The 17,022-nt window shown below is 37.7% G+C and overlaps 1 protein-coding gene across 3 annotated transcripts in view; it reads left to right on the forward strand.

The window, feature by feature from the left end:
- Nucleotides 1-17,022, forward strand: part of LOC138694892 (cytochrome P450 4C1-like) — a 58,666-nt gene that overhangs the window by 28,752 nt on the left and 12,892 nt on the right. For all 3 annotated transcript variants that reach the window (XM_069819065.1, XM_069819066.1, XM_069819064.1), the window contains exons 4-6: nucleotides 5,489-5,579; nucleotides 9,668-9,853; nucleotides 14,492-14,561. In XM_069819065.1, the coding sequence (XP_069675166.1) occupies nucleotides 5,489-5,579; nucleotides 9,668-9,853; nucleotides 14,492-14,561 (347 nt within the window). The remainder of the gene's footprint in view (nucleotides 1-5,488; nucleotides 5,580-9,667; nucleotides 9,854-14,491; nucleotides 14,562-17,022) is intronic.

The following is a 17,022-nucleotide window of genomic DNA, read 5'->3' on the forward strand; positions in this document are numbered from 1 at the left end:
TAAATTATATTTATGCACTAGAGACGAAGGAAGAATGGAGAAAGTTGCACAACACAGAACTGCACGCATTGTATTCTTCACTTGACATAATTAGGAACATTAAATCTAGACGTTTGAGATGGGCAGGGCATGTAGCACGTATGAGCGAATCCAGAAATGCATATAGAGTGTTAGTTGGGAGACCGGAGGGAAAAAGACCTTTAGGGAGGCCGAGACGTAGATGGGAGGATAATATTAAAATGGATTTGAGGGAGGTGGGGTATGATGATAGAGACTGGATTAATCTTGCACAGGATAGGGACCGATGGCGGGCTTATGTGAGGGCGGCAATGAACCTTCGAGTTCCTTAAAAGCCATTTGTAAGTAAGTAAGTAAGTAAGTAAGTAAGAGATGAAGGGATAAGCTTTATAAACAATTTTAAAAATTAACTTAATTACGCAGAGAGAAAATTGGTGAAATATATATATATATATATATATATATATATATATATTCCTTCAAAATATGCAATATCCTTCAAAAATGTAAAAATATATAATATATGCATAAATATTTATTATGCACCAAAATATGTAAAAACATTTAAAACTTCGGAATAATGATCCCTTTAATAGGATTTACGGACTTTTAGCTTTCCTTATAGCTACATATGTAAGAACGGAATATGTAATTACATACAATCCGGGCTCTAGTCATAACATTATAAAAAGTGTTTTGATTAATTTAACCACCTTTTCCCACATCCGTGTAAAGATCGAGTACCGGTAATGGTTTTTTTTTAGTAATTTCGTATGAGCGAAGAAAAATGTTTAAAGCTTCATCTGTTATTAGCACCTGAAATAATGAAGGGAAACATCACATTTCGAAAATCAATCAGCACAGAAGCGCGATTAGCACTGTTAAAATTAACTTTTCATCACCCATTTTAAGAATAATGTGTCTGGAAAAAGCACCAGCACATGTTGAGTGGGAAAGTACTGAGAACAGCCAACACACTTTTCTCCGAAGACCAGCGAAGACATACGAATGCTGACGATCGTCATCAGCCGTCTCGGAAATTCCGCTAGGGTCGTGTCGCGAGAACCCTGTCCGTCAGGACCGGCAGCCGGTTGCTTCCGTTCGGACAAGCGAGCGTTTGCCGTTTAAAATACGCGTACATGCATACGTCTCTCACAGAATATTTCCGGTTCGTTCCGTTCCGGTCGGTTCGTGCCAGTGAGCGTCAACCTTTACGGAATGCGCGCTGGTTCGAGCCCTCATGGGGAAGAAATTTTCTCATAAAATTTCGGCCAGTGTATGGGACCGGTGCCCACCCAGCATCGTGATGCACTTGGGGAGCTACGATAGGTGGCGAAATTTGGTTACGCAAACCAGCTATAACGGCTGGGGGCTCATCGTGCTAACCACACGATACCTCCATTCTGGTTGGATGATCGTCCACCTCTGCTTCGGAATGTGGCCGTGAGGCCAGCAGCCGGCTGGTCGGTCTTGGCCTTTCGTGGGCTGTAGCGCCACGGATTATTAAATCTTTCTGTATACGCGCGTAGAATGGCACGTCACTTCGATACGCTAAATTGAATGGCAAAACAAACTTCACTTCACTTCACTTTACTTCAGATAAGTAGATCACGTAATAGTAGAACAAGACGACCTTGATCTTCGTAAGACAGTCGAGCGAGAACAGCTGATCGTGTTGCCACGTCTAGTCTCGTCAGTCAGATAACAAATTTGCAATACTTTTAATATAATTTACACGAAAACGGTCCATTCTATCGAAATACGGCACAGGAAAAAATATTCTTTATTACAATATCTATTGGTATTGATAAAATTCAAGAACCTATGCATACTAATTATCCACAGAGACGACGTTAAAATTTTCGAAAGAAACATTTTCTTTTTGGAAAAATATATACTTCCAACCCATATGGTATTAGACTTTTCTCTTACATTCAATAAGAACAATTCGCTCTGCAAAGCTGCAGGGTTATTTCACTTTCACCCATAAAGACAACCCTATGACAGGCCAGGTCGGCCCAGAGGGTGGGTGGCGAAAGGTTACGGCTCCAAACTTGTATGGTACCATATATTTGTGATGATTGGAATTCCTCTAAAATTTGTGTCTTTTCATTAAGAAACCGTAGACCTCCATGCAAGAAACACGCTTCAAATGACATCTTGCAATCAATATTACCTTTCGGCATACAGTTTCAACAGAGAGCTGATTTATCTAATAATTTCAAAGAGATTTCATTAATGAAAACCCCTTTTCTGAAGATGCGCAGGAACAACGGATTGTCCACCGTTGTGGAGTAACGGTTAGCATTCCTGATCGTTGAAACGAGCGAGCTCGGGTTTAAATCCTGTTATGAATATGTTACATGTTTCAGGTTTTTTCTGGGATTTTCTCCGCAACATATTAAGAGCAAATGCTGGGTAACTTTCGGCGTTGGACCCTGGCCTCATTTCGCTGGCATTATTACTTTCATCTCTTTCAGATGCTATGTAACGATAGCAGTTGAAAAATCGCCGTAAAGTTACGAATTAAAAAAACGGATTGATAATACAAAACTCACAATCTGGATAATGTTCTTAAAACCAATGTGTTAATTTTTCAACACTCTGAATGTTTCACTCCACCTCTCAAATGTGTTTACATTACTTTAAAATAAATCGTGGAATTTACGAAAACACGAAAGTGTAAAAAATGGACATTTAAAAAAAGGGACATTTAGCGTCCTGTTCACATTTTTCTCGGGACAGAGGACAAGATGCTGAAAAAGGGGAAATTTCGTTAAAAACGGTACGTCTGGTCACCCTACATTAATGCTATGGCATTAACGTCAATACATTTTAGACTACTAGCAAAACTGTGGGGTCTAGAAACAGAACATAGCAAATGCAATTTTTCACAGTTAGAATTAAAAGTTATTTCCTAAAGGTGAAAACAAACACTACCAAATAATGCAGTTATGATTTTCTTTTTTAATCATTTGCATGCAGTATTGATAATGGAAAAAATTATCTGATTACAAAATGTACAATATGCATTGAAAATCTTTCCTAATGTAGGAAGAAAACGTACCATTTCTATTTGCATTATGCAACGTTTACATGTTACAAATTTTGGCGGGGTCTTCTTCAGCTGGATTTATCGAGTCAATCCTTTTTAGTAGGTTTCTGAGCTAGCTAGTGATTGCGTCGATCCTTCAAAATGTAAAATGAATGCTGTTGTAAACGACTTCGCATTCCGGATCATGACATGGGTCAGGTGTATTTTTTCTTAGTTCAAGCAAAATTCCAAGCTATTATGATTGCTTGTCATGTAGTCTATTGGAGAGACAAATTATTAAGAGTTTTCGATTTTTATGCAGCAAAATCGAATAAATTTAAGTTCCAAAGTAAGTAATTTCAAAGTTTTGGCATCAAAACGTACCAAGTACAAATGTAAATTAACAGTCTTTAGTATTTCTGTAAACAAATTATTTTGAAAGGTAACAATATTTCATTTATATCACTGGACTCTATTAACATGGAAAACAAGCAAATTGAAAATATTTAAACACAAAATCGTGGAATCTTTTTGCATTTTTCCGAAAAAAAAAAAAAACGATTTTGTACGTGGTATACTTCGCACGAAAACATGACGACCTTCCCTCATCCCCTTCACCAGTTAACTGCAGGCACGCGCAAGGGATAAACCCTTAGCCGAGTTGCCAATTCTTGAAGTCATTGTGATTTGCGAACGTTTTTCAAACTGTGTTCCGTGAAACCGCGATTTTCAGAAAGACTATATTATCTTTGTAAATATACCTTAATTTATAATTACTAAAACAAAATTGGTATAAAAATGAACAAACTTATTTTAAAAACACTTTATATTTATATTTTCACTAACATGTTTTGCCTAAATAAACAAAAAAATGCAGACTTCTATAATAAGTGTTAAATTCTCATGTTATTGAAGTTCCAGAATTTTATACTTAATTAAGAATGTTGCGCTGGTAAAATTTTCTGAAATTGTGATCATTGAATAGTTATAGAATTTATAGTACAAAAGAGTAAAGTTAGATTTTATCAGCTTCGCCTTGGGTGATAATTTCCACGAACGCATAAAATCTGTTTACTCTAGTGTGCTATACAATATTTTATTCATTACTGGTATGTAAATTTAATTTTAAATTGTAGGGCTTTTCTTTGTAATGTGTTGTTGGCGAAGAAGTTCATTTACATTCATTTTAATTAATGCTAATATGTTGGTTGTCATGTAGAGAGTGATTTAAAAACATTTAATTCACTGCTGTAAGTTAGAAAACTTTTAAGCACTGTTGTGAATAATGTCATATTTAGGTTGCTAAGGACGGTGTTGCTGTTGGCCATATCTCTTTCGCGTACTGTTCACATACTGTTCGGCGAAGTAAATCACGTATAAAATCGTCTATCTTACCGAATTCTGTTTTAATTTGTTTATTTTCTCTTTAGTTGGTGAACCGTAATTCTTAATTTCTATGCCCATATATCCAACTCCGCCTGTTGCGTCCGATGTTAAGTGATTAAGATGTATACTTATTAAACTGCCTGAACTTTCGATTACTTTATGGATAGAATTTCTAACGTTAGACACAATTTTAACACTTTGTTTTCTTAGCTACGCTCCTCTGCAAATAAGATATTCTGTTTTCTTCGACGGTGTTATTTGTTGTTCTTGTCGTGATCTTCAGGTGTATCAGGAGGCCTAGCTGCGGATCATCTGCTCCAACACTCATTAATCATGGCCGGAATAAATTAGACATATTGAGGCGCACAACGGTATAAAACAACACGTCGACAAAGACACTGAGAACGGGTGAAAGCCATCAGGTAGAGGCAATGACTGTTAGATTTGGCAATGCTGGGATCTATTGTATTTCTGCCACGCGGCTAGGGGTTGAGTAGAGGATGGGGGTTTATGAGGGATTACCAATTCCAAGAAGAGAGGCCGTCATGTTTCCGAGCCAAGTATACATTCTGTTTCTAGACACATCATTACTAATGTTGATCTAAATGAGGGGTTGGAAAGCAATGGTGGATCATTAATGTTTAGGTGAGGGGTTTGGACTTTTTCTATTGCTGGTTGTCACAATCAAAAATTAAGACACAACGTTTCGAAGGGTGGTTCTCCCTTCGTCTTCAGGTGGAAGGAAGGAAAGAAAGGAAAAAACCTACTGTTGGGATCGTTACGTACAGCTATTTGTATGACTGATCGATTGATTTCTTAATTAGAATCTCCACCGAAGCCAGGAATCAATCGATCGTCATACAGAATAGCTATACGTAACGATCCCAACAGAGGTTTTTTCCTTTCTCTCCTTCCTTCCACCTGAAGACGAAGGGCGAACCACCCTTCGAGACGTTGTGTCTTAATTTTTGATTGTGACAACCAGCAATGGAAAAAGTCCAAACCCCTCACCTAAACATCATTACTAATGTTGACGATATCCTTTTTCAGATTTTGCTCAGCAGCACCAAAGAAATCGAAAAGGGTTTCGGCTACAAGTTGCTTACACCGTGGCTGGGCTTTGGACTGCTAACAAGTGAAGGTGAAGTTCTAATTACTATGATGTACCGAAGTGCATATGGAGTTTCAGTGCAGTAATTCTGCGTTTCCATATGTTGAAGAATTGGTAAAAATGAGAATACGATAAAGCGTAAGTAATCACTTTGTGATTCAAGACGGTGCCATATTCCGTCGTAATGAGTGCACCTCTGTACTTGTGGTTGGACATTGTGTCTACTAATACACATACTGTGACACGGTACACGAGGGTACAACAAAGGGGAACACAGTAGGTAAGAACTAAAACTGAGAGGGATTCAATCCGGCATCGGAACTTGAATCCGGTGTGGCTTAGTGGGTAAAACGCCAGAACGTAAAGCTGGAAACCCGGTACCGGAGAGAATTTCTAAGCTGAATATAGGAGATAAACTAGAAGCATCACTGCGCACTTATTTTCAGGTATGGATGTTCGACCGCTTGTACGAGAAGTTCCATTTACCATGTGATATGGTGACGTAACGTAGACGTGATTCATAAGGTATAGTTGTCCTTATCGGGTGATACATGGAACATCCCTAAACACTTTAAGCCAGGCGTCTGAAGGCCAACGCATAAAGTTGTCACAGGGAGCAAGTCTAGATAACATAGTCAGCTGAAGAGATATAAGCGCGGTACCCGAAGATAGCCGATCGCTGATTAATGTTACAAGCATGAGCGAGCTAAGTTGTAACTGTCGCGGGAGAAATGCCACAAAGCTGCACTTTTGAGTTGTACTGTCACAATAGACAGTTGTTTTCGGAAGGAATTTCTTAAGTAGTTTGCAGTAACAATAATAATAATAATAATAATAATAATAATAATAATATTAATAATAATACATTTATTTTCTAATTATATACTATCAATGAGTAAAAAGAAGACATCTGAAGCATGAAGAACCATACATGTTACGTAATTATTTAAGCACAAGGAACTGGCCACCTTACTCCATTATCTCCTGGCCTAGTTGACTCATAAGTGGTGCCTTGTTGGTATCACTTGTGAGGTTCAGACCTGTCTTCGGACAGTTGACCAAACAATAACGATATTTCATTTCTAGTAAAGGTTTTTGGTATCGCTCTTTTTTTTAAGTTTATACTATATTTAATAAAATAGAATTCAATTAAATAATAATAATAATAAAATTACAATGAAACTTGTTGGTTGTTAAAGTAAGTATTCTTACTTTACGCTAGTATTAATATATTAATTACAATAATAGTTAAATAATATATTTCGTAATGTTTTCAATAATTAAAAATAACCTAAACATCTTAGAAATTCACAAGCAATTATTTTAAATTAGAACTATTCAAAACTTAAATCTGGTCTGAAATTATTTTCTCAAGTCCTTCAGTATTTCATTATATTTGTTACACTGGTCTTGATTCAAATCGGGTAACAATTTTAGATCAATAAATTGGTAACAGTTACCCACTGAAACTTGCGTCTCCCACAATTTCGCTTTCCCTATGAAAGCTTTTATTTCTTCATACATTTGCGGTTATAAGAACATTCTTTCCTCGGAGGTGGACACAATGACTGACTGTTATATCGTAGCGGTTGCAGAGGTCTATTCAAACGTCGCGGTCAATGACGTCATCCGGAGATACACGAACTGCTCCTGCATCTTGTTCCACTCTTACATTAAAAAAGAGAAAGAGGAGGAAGTGCTCTGAGAAGGCCCTATTGAGACGTCTACTTTAAGCCATACATGGGCACAATTTTCGGTTACGTGAGGCACTCGATTTGAAATAGTTTGTTTACTAGGAGAGGAGACTGCAGAGTAGGATGGGAAATAAAACTGCTGTGACCTGCGTCACCTTATTGTAATCGCTAAGGCCGTCAGTGGCGAATTATTAGGAAAGCGCTTGGTTAATGTGAGAGACTCGAAAACTTTTATTCAATTTGCCAAATTAATTCGGCAGCTTTAATCATAAACCTCTTTACTATTTCTACGTCATTGAATTGATTTAAATCACAGGCGAGAAATTGCGTAACTAGGCAATAATATTCCATCAAGTTGTCTACGTTTATTTTCTTGAATATTCTGGCGTTTATCAAGATTACTTAATAGATTTGCACGTTATCGACCTAAAATAATTTCAGAAAATCATATTTCGTTTCTTACGCAAATATAATATATATATATATATATATATATATATATATATACATATATATATACATATATATACATATATATACATATATATATAATTTCTTTTGGAAATAATACGTACAAAAAATTTAATTCCTCGTACCTTTTAATGCAGCGTGTTTAAGGTATAATGTCGTATTTAGTATACAGTGCAAGTGTTAAGATCATAAATTTTCTTCGGAATAGTACGAAAAATAACATTTAATTTGTCTTAACTTCTAATTCAGCATGTTCTTTATGACATAAGGAGTAATGTCGTTGTATATTAAATTTATTAATGCCTAACAGGATTTTCGAGCATAACAACACATCGTATGTTCTCCCCTTCTAAACAGCAAAAAAACTCTTCCTCCCATTTCTCATGAAATAATCGTTTTCTAACGCGTACACACTGCTTTGATAATGCCATTATGCCACCACTGATATTGCTTATGAAACTGATATAGAACCTGCCCACGCCTAGGAGCTGCGTGAGGGAGAAACGGGGACTGTGAAGGTGATGTCACTCAGAGCGATAAGCTCTGTGAAGGTCAGTGAGGCATTATTTCTCAAGTGAGGCACGATGCCCATTCATGATTTAAGCTAAAGAGGCTTTTGTGCCCGTGATAGAATAAGTTGCTTGCCGCTGTAACAGCTCTATCATCTACCACACAATATTCCCGCATTGCAGTCACAAATGAAATTATATTTTGTCTTTGCTTTTTCACAACAAAATTACCACAAATATAACAAAATTAATTTGGATTATTTACACAACGCCTCCTTTCCATTTCATTAAACAGATATTTAAAGTATATTTCTATGAGAAAAATTGTCTCCGGCACCGAGACTCGAACCCGGGTTTTCAGCTCTACGTGCTGACGCTTTATCCACACCGGATTCCATTTCCGATGCCGGATTGAATCCTCTCAGTTAAGTTCCATCTCTTAGTTTCCCTTCAGTGGCCAACCCTCATACACTGTGTCACATATGTGTGACAGTGGCACAATGTCCAACACACTGTGCAGAGGTGCACTCATTACGAGTGACTAAGTGGCCGGGATCCGACGGAATGAGTGCCGTCTTAAATCACTAAGTGATTATTTACGTATTTCAAATTATTACGTAATAATACATAATACGTAATTTCTTCCGAACTTTCTTGAAATATCTTCTACAATTCATGTCTGTCAAGAGCTTAATTAAACAGTTCAATAATAATGATCTGATACTCTAAGCGACTTTAAGCAACGGGTTTTGTATTTTCGACAACCGCATCTCACCTTTATTCGAAAAAATATTCTTAAGACGTTGATCTTTTAAGAAAAACCATAGTCTCATCATAATTAAGACAGAATACAAATCAACACGTCCGATTATCTTTAACAGCAATAATGTTATTCGTGAAAACAATGCAATTCCACAGAGGAAAATAATTCTGTTAACATTCTGTCATCGATAGCCAATTAGAATTAAACACGACCATACGCGTTCATCTTACTTTTATGTGGCGTGAATGAATACACTTATTGAATACTGTGATTCGTATCCACGTGCGTGACAACGACTTCTGACATCTGATCAATGTTCATAGCTATGTCAGCTAATTTCCTTCCTGCCAGACAATGCATTCTTCACAACTATACTTCCTTCTCGAGGTTATTATAAAGCGTTACAATATTTCTCAAATGATCTTAGATCATACACCAATAGAGAAAGTGCTACAGGGTAGTGACACCTTAGGTCACAACATATTCTTTCTTCTACACATATGAGGAAGCCATACCTGAGTTTTTCACACCTCCTGTGTAATCAAATGTGATTTATGCTAAAAAGTAATGCAAAATTTCCGATGACATCAGTAATGCAGTTCTTTGCGAACAGCATTTATTCTTTCAGGAAGGCTATTATTTCCTTGAAAATGAACGAAAACCTTTCATTATGTTCTTCAGGAGAACATTGGCACATCCATAGGAAGCTGCTGACTCCGGCCTTCCACTTCAGGATCCTCGAGCAATTTGTCGAAGTGTTCAACAACAATGCTAACATTTTACTGGAGAATCTGTCAAAACATGTCAACGGCTCTGATTTCGAAATCAGATCATATATCCAACTCTGCGCACTGGATAATATCAGCGGTAAGTATTTGAAATATTTTATATTTATATAGCGAATGAGCCTAAGTTCACATAATAGTAATATACGTTACAAGAGCGGTATGTTGACGTCTTCATGTTCGAGGAAAAGATTGAAAAAGCGAAACGTAGTTGAGCTTTTTTAATTTCCGAGAACATGAAAACAAACATACCGCTCGTGTATCGTACATTATTTTGTGCGAAGATCGTTTATTACATACCTGAAAGACGAATTTCTAATTAGTTGCAATGAAATCTCCATGTTGGGTTCTGTTTAATGACGGCAACTTCGGAAAATCAAAATAGGCTATCTTTCTTCAACATTGTTGCTATAAAATGTTTTCTGTGTTTACTATACTCCAGCATTCCGTGATATACGTCTGTCTTTTTTTTTTTCCAGTCTATAAATGCGAACTTAAAACAAACGGTAAGGTTATGTAATGATTTATTTTTCATTTTAATATTTCAACAATATTATTTATATAACATATTGCAGTAATAACATCCGCATCTGGAATCTTGTTGATTTTTTCACGGCTTCCTTAATGTTACTTGTATCAGGAATGCAGTAAGTTTCGTGGAGTAGTAGACTTTACTTAATTTTGCAAATATTTGAAAACAATAATTAACATTGCAATTTAGGTGAAATTGCAGTGGTAAGTTTCCAATTTATAATTATTACTATGTTAAACGTCTCTAAAAATAATATGTTAAAAGCCTAAAGCAGTAAAATGAATGTCGCGCTTAAGCGGTAAGAAGAGGGAAATTGTTATGTGTGTTACGCTGGGAATACTGAATGTGGTATTTCACACTTACCGCGTATTGGTTCTGTGTGGAAAACAAGCAAATACGCACGATCTCGCACAAATATTGTTGTGGCATTACATGGATGTAATTATATGCTACTTACTTCATCCTCTCAAATATTCTGAGAAGAAAACTGTTAATTAGCTCACGCCATAAGTTATAACCTCGCCTCAAACTGTGCATACAGATCTTCACATCAAGGGCCTGTTTCATAAACACAGTAATAATATTAAGTAATATTATTACAGTCTTGAAATTAATTTTATTAATTGTCTAAATTCTGTTTCATAAACGTTTTACACAACTCATCAAATACGTTAATTTTTTAATGAGCGCATTCTATATGAGACCAATATACTGTATGATCTCCGTACACGTTTAGCACGCTTCTATGGATGTTGATGGGTGCAAATTGTTCAGCGGTGAGGAATACAATAAAGGTAAGCGTTCACTACATCGTATCGCACTCATCGGACGAATGGCACCGATCGGAAAAAGACTATCTTTGCTGTAATTGTTATGTAACCGCGTTCACTACATCGTATCGCCCGCATCGGCTCTCGGAAAATCCGTCCACGTTTCTCGGATGAGCAACTTTTCCAACGCGTGCGATCATGGCCTTCTTTAATAAATCAATTTTAATTGCTCAACTGTTACTATTATGTTGTGCCATGTTCAGTGTCGCGCCAAAATGGCAGACGGAAAACTTATTTCGCTTGTAGAAAACTACGAAGAACTATATAATTTGAGGCAGGGTTTGGAATTGAACGAGTTACATCAGCTTCTTGTCTATGCAGATGACGTGAATATGTTAGGAGAAAATACACAAATGATTAGGGAAAACACGGAAATTTTACTTGAAGCAAGTAAAGCGATCGGTTTGGAAGTAAATCCCGAAAAGACAAAGTATATGATTATGTCTCGTGACCAGAATATTGTACGAAATGGAAATATAAAATTTGGAGATTTATCCTTCGAAGAGGTGGAAAAATTCAAATATCTTGGAGCAAAAGTAACAAATATAAATGACACTCGGGAGGAAATTAAACGCAGAATAAATATGGGAAATGCGTGTTATTATTCGGTTGAGAAGCTCTTATCATCCAGTCTGCTGTTCAAAAATCTGAAAGTTAGAATTTATAAAACAGTTATATTACCGGTTCTTCCGTATGGTTGTGAAACTTGGACTCTCACTCTGAGAGAGGAACATAGGTTCAGGGTGTTTGAGAATAAGGTGCTTAGGAAAATATTTGGGGCTAAGCGGGATGAAGTTACAGGAGAATGGAGAAAGTTACACAACAAAGAACTGCACGCATTGTATTCTTCACCTGACATAATTAGGAACTTAAAATCCAGACGTTTGAGATGGGCAGGGCATGTAGCACGTATGGGCGAATCCAGAAATGCATATAGAGTGTTAGTTGGGAGACCGGAGGGAAAAAGACCTTTAGGGAGGCCGAGACGTAGATGGGAGGATAATATTAAAATGGATTTGAGGGAGGTGGGGTATGATGATAGAGACTGGATTAATCTTGCACAGGATAGGGACCGATGGCGGGCTTATGTGAGGGCGGCAATGAACCTTCGGGTTCCTTAAAAGCCATATGTAAGTAAGTAAGAGGCATTCCCATTACAGCAATCAAGTCGTTTCTTACATATATATTATCTAACCAATATTTCTTTCGTTTCTTCCTCTTCAATTAGGACACATGAAGCAATTACAAATTCTTATTCGCTAACAGTCATAATTAATAGACCTAACCTCAACTCCTCTGTTTTCAGCAATGTCAATAGCGTACGACGTCATGTTTCAAACAGCTGACAGGGGAATTCGATGAGGCGATGAGGTGAAGCCGTTACAGTGAACGCACTGCACTTAAATATCCGTTGCGTGCGATTCGTACGATGAGTGCGATACGATGTAGTGAACGCTTACCTTAACACATCACTGTTTCTTACGCACCTCTGAGATGTCATTTTGGTAGACTGCCCTGTTGCCACTATCTCTTGCACGACAACCAAACTAACAGGACATTAGCGAGAAGGTTCAACCTTTACTACAACGCCACTAACATCCGGCTCAGACGTTACAGGTTAAAAAAAAATAGCAGGCATTAATTTCGGAACGACCCTCGTACTTTTAACCCATACACGAGGAGACTTGCCTGTCGTTATGTTCGGATCAGGAGACATGTGCAACTATCATCTGACAAGCAAACATTCTCATGGAGGCAGATAAAAAGTTATTATTTTTCTTCCACCATGTTAATAATGTCAAAACAAGTGCTTATACAAATTTTGACCACTCAATTACGAGTCCGACCAGAAAGTAAGTTTCCCTGAAACCGTTTACGGAAGGAAAACACAATTTCATGGAAAGATTTATTAGAACTGATACATCAATTGTTGAGCTATTTTTCAATATATTTTCCTACCGGAAAAGAGACATTTCTCATACCATGGGATCATATTTTGTATCCCTGTGCAATAGAATCTGCGATCTGGGATCGGAACCAGTGTCTGACAACCGTCTGCATCTCTCTGTTGATCCCTCGTAATTGCGCTCGAGTAGCCTAATTTTGTATAAGCACTTGTTTTGACATTATTAACATGGTGGAAAAAAAAATTATCTGCCCCCATCAGAATGCTCGCCTGTGAGCTAAGCAGGTTGCTGAGTGACACTTTCATTAATTAATTAATTCATTCATTCATTCATAGTGTTCTGCCCAAGGACAGGTATTTCAGTGCAAACTCAGCTTTCTCCAGTCTTTCCTATTTTCTGCCTTCCTCTTTATCTCCGCATATGATCCTATATATTAATGTCGTCTATCATCTGATATCTTCTTCGAATCCGTTCACCATTCCTTCCAGTGCATTCTTCAGAAAGCAGTTTCTTCTCAAATAGTGACCCAGCCAATTCCTTTTCCACTTTCTGATCAGTTTCGGCATCTTTCTTTCTTCATCCACTCTTTCCAACACAGTTTCGTTTCTCATTCTGTCTGTCCACTTGACACGCTCCATTCTTCTCCATATGCACATTTCAAATGCTTCTAGTCGCTTCTCTTCACTTCGTCGTAATATCTATGTTTCTGCCCCATACAATACTAAACTCTACACAAAATACTTCACTATTCTCTTCCTTAGTTTTTTCTCCAGAGTTTCGCAGAAGATCCTATTTCTATTAAAAGCTTTCTTTGCTATTGGTATTCTCCTTTTGACTTCTTGGCAGCAGCTCATGTTACAGCTTATAGTACATCCTAATTATTTGAAGCTGTCCACTTGCTCTACTGCCTTATTAAGAATTCGCAAGTTTACCTTCTTTACTTTTCTTCCTATGGCCATGGCCTTCGTTTTGTTGGCATTTATCTTCATTCCACAGCTGTTATTTAGCTCCAGGAGCATATCCCTTAGTTTCATCTTCTCTTCTGCTAACAACGCCAGTAATGGTATTCAAGAAGTTTAACAGCCAGTTCTCTCATGTGTACCTATGTTAAACATATACGGTACATATCCATGGTAAATGCAAATATTACCTAGAAATAATTTAACAACCGATTCGTCCGAACTGGTGCGAACCGGCCGAATATCACCACTGAACAACGCCATATCATCAGCAAATCTTATACACTTTATTCTTCTTCCTCCTACTATCACTCATCCCATGTTCTGAAAACAGTTGTTCACTAACTCCTATAAGTTGATGTTGAACAGGGTAGATAATGAAGGACATCCTTGTCGTACTTCTCTCCCTATTTCACTTCCTTCTAACATTTATTCTCCTATCCTGACTTTGACACTATGACTTTAACTGTTACGTTTGGATTTGTCTTTCAGAAACGTCTATGGGTGTGACTCTGAATGCCCAGCGAGGAGAAAATACGGAATACGTTAAAGCCGTTCGCAGGTAAGATAAACGGTAACTACTGCATTATTAAAATTCTACCATTGTCTGTGTGAGAGGTAGATAAGGACTTAACATAGCTTGGTTTTTTGGAAGGCCTGGCCTGGGATAGACTCCTGCACATAGGCAGAAATCAGCCCATTGTACGCTCTATATATGCGATGATTGTTCAAGTCCGACAAGAGGCTTGGGTGGGATTCGTGAATCCTATGCTGACAGGCGGGCCTGACAGATCCAGGACCCATTCTAAGACGAGCACCTCTTAAGTTCCAGACCCCGGAGTGCCATGTCCTTTCTAAATCTGCATCGGAAAGCCGTACTAGACCCTACCCCAAAAAATTCACTCCAACCATTTTGAAGTCGAACTACGTTTCTCTACCCACTAGGTAGCCTATAGGTCAGAGGTAACTTGGAAATAGGGATATCTTATGCGAAGTTTTACCGCTAGATGACAAGAGCGTTCCATGCGGCGCAACATGTTGTAGGACTATGTTATGTCAAATGTTACAGTTGATTACGTTTTCCCGCTTGTTGGTTTTCTGTGCTGTCAAAATCATATTTATTTTATTTTGTACAACCTAGTATAATTTAACATAATTCAATATTTTCTTACCTCATAATTTAATTAAATTTACAATAAATAATAACGTAAACCTGTATAATATTGAGCGATTCCCCGAGGCGGGTGGAGAAATCTGCAGTATGCAGAATATAGATACGAGTAAATTGGATATTCATGAACCTAAATGAGAACTCTGAGAACGAGGTATACGAATAAAAAGAATAGGAACTATGTCGAAGGTCAATATTGCCCTCTTTAATCATTAGTATTTAAGAAACGTACGCTAAAAACAGAATATGCAGCCACTAATGTAGTTTTTTTTATAGGGGAGGGACTATCGAGATTGAATTCCTTGTATTTTTTCTGTAGTTGCAGAAAGATCAAATGCAAATTTTAATAGGAGGCGGTCGTCGTCGTCGCCGATGCTGGTGTTGCCCAAGTCGCCTCTCTTTGCCCTCGGCTGCCAGCCCCGTTGTGTATGGAGAGTAACTCAAGGCGGCACTTTGATGTCAATAATTAACGATGTACAGTAATTAATTTGGGCGCCAGCCTCCTCGAGATTACTCTAGTAGAGATGAGGTTTCCCAGGTCAGCTGCAAACGGTTGGGACATGGGGTTTGGGAGACGTGCTCGTTGATTGAAATGATGTAAGCGGACACACCAGAAGTTGTTGGTAATAAATCTCGATGAGAACGTTTATTATTATGAAGTATTGGTTTCGGATTAGCAGAAATGCATATCCAAGTGTATAATATACTGCTCTCACTGCCTACAAGTTGGTAGACTAATTTCCGTATTCGCGTAATTCTATGTTTTGTACTATAACACCGGTAATGTAACGGAGAGTTGATAACGTGATGACAATTTATTCCTAATGTAATAATAGTGACGAGAAAAGAATTCGGACTTACAAGAATGATACCACACACGACTTCTTCCTATACCCACTAAAAATTCTAAGTCCGTAAATTGCTATCCACGCCGTCTCCTTCTGAGTTAGGTTCGCCGAGAATATGTGGAGTGCGTCCTGACCGCACGCGTTCTATCTGCCCTCTGTCTATCTGCCAAACCTACCCTCTACTTGCAACCACCAAATATCCTCATTTCGCCCTTCTATCTATAAATCACGTGTCTCTATTATGAATCCTGATTGGCCATGATTACTCTTACGTCACTTAAGATGCGCTCTTCAAAAATTGTTCGTTAACTAGATCCTCCCCCACTTCCGGTGTTTTCTGACAACTCTCTCAAATATTCCAGACCGTCTCCTTTTCGAACCTGGCTTGGAGTCATCTTGCTGACCACCCGCAGGCAAAGTCCACGTAGCCCCCAACGGTCGATTCCACGCCTGGACACATGTTTCTTGTCCGCGTAGCGTGGCTTCGGCATTTCTGCCCAGCTGTTACTTCCTTTTCACATTCTGGAACTTTCTTACACGCCTACGCTTTCTATCCATATAAGAATATTAACAAGAAATACTAATCCGATGAAAATCTCCTTATCCTATACGAGGAACCGTCTCAAGGATGATATAATATAATCGCAATAGTATCACGATTTGTCGTGCGTTTTGTAGGTTAAGGACATGCAGTTTTGAATACTATGTAGGATGATTTTGAAAATTTGAAGTTAAAACATGATTTTAATAATTAGGGTACAGTACATTAAAAACATTATTCACGAAATGGATTATACTACGGATCGTCCTGGACAATGAAAATCCCAGTTTACAGAAAGTTTACTGCAGGCGTAAACTTCGGAAACTCCTACAACTACTGCATAACATAATTTAAGCTAACATAACTTGCTGTCGAGGTTGCATATATTTTTATTAATTTTTCTTTCCCCTCTTCCAAAATGAAACTGTAGTCAACAATTTCTTAACTTGAAGTAGTTACATTT

Source organism: Periplaneta americana, chromosome 2 (genome assembly GCF_040183065.1).
Source record: "Periplaneta americana isolate PAMFEO1 chromosome 2, P.americana_PAMFEO1_priV1, whole genome shotgun sequence".
Classification (NCBI taxonomy): Eukaryota; Metazoa; Arthropoda; class Insecta; order Blattodea; family Blattidae; genus Periplaneta; species Periplaneta americana.